This window comes from Monoraphidium neglectum (genome assembly GCF_000611645.1).
Source record: "Monoraphidium neglectum strain SAG 48.87 unplaced genomic scaffold scaffold01454, whole genome shotgun sequence".
Lineage (NCBI taxonomy): Eukaryota > Viridiplantae > Chlorophyta > Chlorophyceae > Sphaeropleales > Selenastraceae > Monoraphidium > Monoraphidium neglectum.
The window spans coordinates 351-2,283 of record NW_014012174.1 but is presented as its reverse complement, the minus strand read 5'-3'; the positions used below and the strand labels follow the sequence as shown (position 1 = coordinate 2,283).

General features: G+C 70.5%; 1 protein-coding gene across 1 annotated transcript in view; it reads left to right on the top strand.

Moving 5' to 3' along the window:
- Positions 1-510, top strand: part of MNEG_7931 (hypothetical protein) — a gene marked incomplete at both ends in the record, with an annotated part of 4,606 nt that extends 4,096 nt beyond the window's left edge. The window contains one exon of the mRNA XM_014043594.1: positions 82-510. Coding sequence (XP_013899048.1) covers positions 82-510 — 429 coding nt within the window. The remainder of the gene's footprint in view (positions 1-81) is intronic.
- Positions 511-1,933: the final 1,423 nt, after the last annotated feature.

Sequence of the window (1,933 nt, the reverse complement as noted above, 5' to 3'; positions counted from 1 at the left end):
GCGCTGGTGGCGGGGCTGGCGAGCAGCGCGTACCCGCTGCTGCCGCTGTTCCCCGCGGGACGCGCCGCGCCCGGGTCGCAGCCCGCGTGGCTCGGGTCCGTTCTCTCCGCCCTGCTGCTGCGCGCGACAGAGCTGGGGCTTGGGCCCGACGGCCCGGCGCCGGACGAGGACGGGGCCGACGGCGGCGGCGCGCCGGCGCCGGCGGCGGACGGCGCGGCGGCCGATGAGTGGCGGGCCGCGTACGCGGAGATTGAGGCGGCGGTGTCGCGCCACCTGGCGGCCCTCCAACAGGCCAAGGCCGCCGCCGGCGCCGAAAGCAACGGCGGCGGCGCAGGCGGCGCCGCGGCCGCGGCCGCCGCGTCGGGCATGCCCGCGGCGACGCTGGAGGCGCTGCGGGCGCACGCCGCGGAGCTGGCGGCGGTCCCGCTGGTGCGGGGCATGGTGTCGGATCACGCGCGCGGGGAGGGGCGCGAGCGGCTGCGGCTGCTGCTGCTGGAGGTCGCGCGGTGAGCGTGGCAGGTGGCGGCACGCATCCGCAACCTGGTTTTGAGGTGCCGCCTTGTCCCAGATCCTGCGGCCTAGCAAGTGCGCTGCAGCGCGAAGCGCTCTCGCCTCGCCCCCGTGTGCGTGCACGTGAGGCACGCGGCGGCCTGTGGCAAGGCCCACGCCGGGCCTGCAAACGCGTCGCCGCCGCAGATTGCGCTCCCAGCGCACTGCAACGCCTCGCGGGGCCCCGCGCCGCGGGAGCGGGGAGCGCATGCGCCACCAGTCGTGCCAGGTGTCACGCAAGTCACTCTGCATGCAGCGGAGCTCCCCGCTTTCCTTGCCACTGGCTGGTCCCATGTATCTCTGTCCCTTGGTGCCAATCGATTGGGATCCGCTTGACCTTTCATTAGAAGCAACAGCACGCGCCACGACTGGCACCTTCTCGCGTGCGCCGCCGCGCAACCTAGACGCGCGCGCAGAGCCCCGCCCTCTTTTTGAACCGGGCGCCGGGTCCAATCAGATGGCGCGGTCGCCGCCGGCCCATACAAAAACGCCGCGGCGGCCGCAGCGTCCTTCGAGTTTTTCGTGCCTTTGCCGAAGTGCCCCCACTACCAACCCCACCCCACCACTGCTCTTTGCTGTGCCGCTGGGCTGGGCCCAGCCCGTGGTGATGGTGGTTGCAGCCCTTGGCTTGCCTGTCCGTCAAGCCACACTTAAGTCCCCTTGGCTTGTCCCCACCCCCCATTGCCACGTCCTGCCCGAGACGCTGGGTGGGGTGCCAGGTCAGGCCCTGGGGCTGCTTGTAACCTCGGACGCCGCCCACGCAGCCGCCGACCGGCGATTACACATAGGGACGGCCTGTAGCTGCGACCTCGCTCTTAGTCATCAGTAGTGGGGCTGCCCCGTCAAAGTGGCACCTCCACTCCTGAAGCCCCTGCAACTCGGTGCCCGCAGGGGCGCGCACGCACAACACTCGCTCACGCTGCCAGCATGGGGCCGCTGCTCAGCCTAGTCACTCCAAGGAGCCACATGAAAAAAGACGCACCGAATATCAAGCAGGTGCCAAGCATATGTAAGGCTTTTCAGGGCGGGGCCGTGCGGGCGCGAGCTGGCAGAGGGATGCTCCCTGCAGCGCCGGCACGGGGCCATAGCGTGCACAGCACAGCCTCACTTGCGCGGCGCTGCAGGGCGGGGTCCGTCCCAGACCTGGCACCCCCTTGCCCACAAACCGCGTTCCAAACCAGTGCGCCGTCAGTGGTCGCAGCAGCAGGTGCAGCGAGAGCGGGTTCAGTGAAGGAAGGCAGCCATTAGCCGCTGCGGTTCGAGGGGCAACACTATCAACTGTGTAAAGCCGGTCGCGCGCAGGCGTGAGGCCCGGCGGCGCGTGCGGCAGCAAATCAACAATGGCACAGACGAGGCAAATTGGAGGCGACGGGGGCAGTAGCGG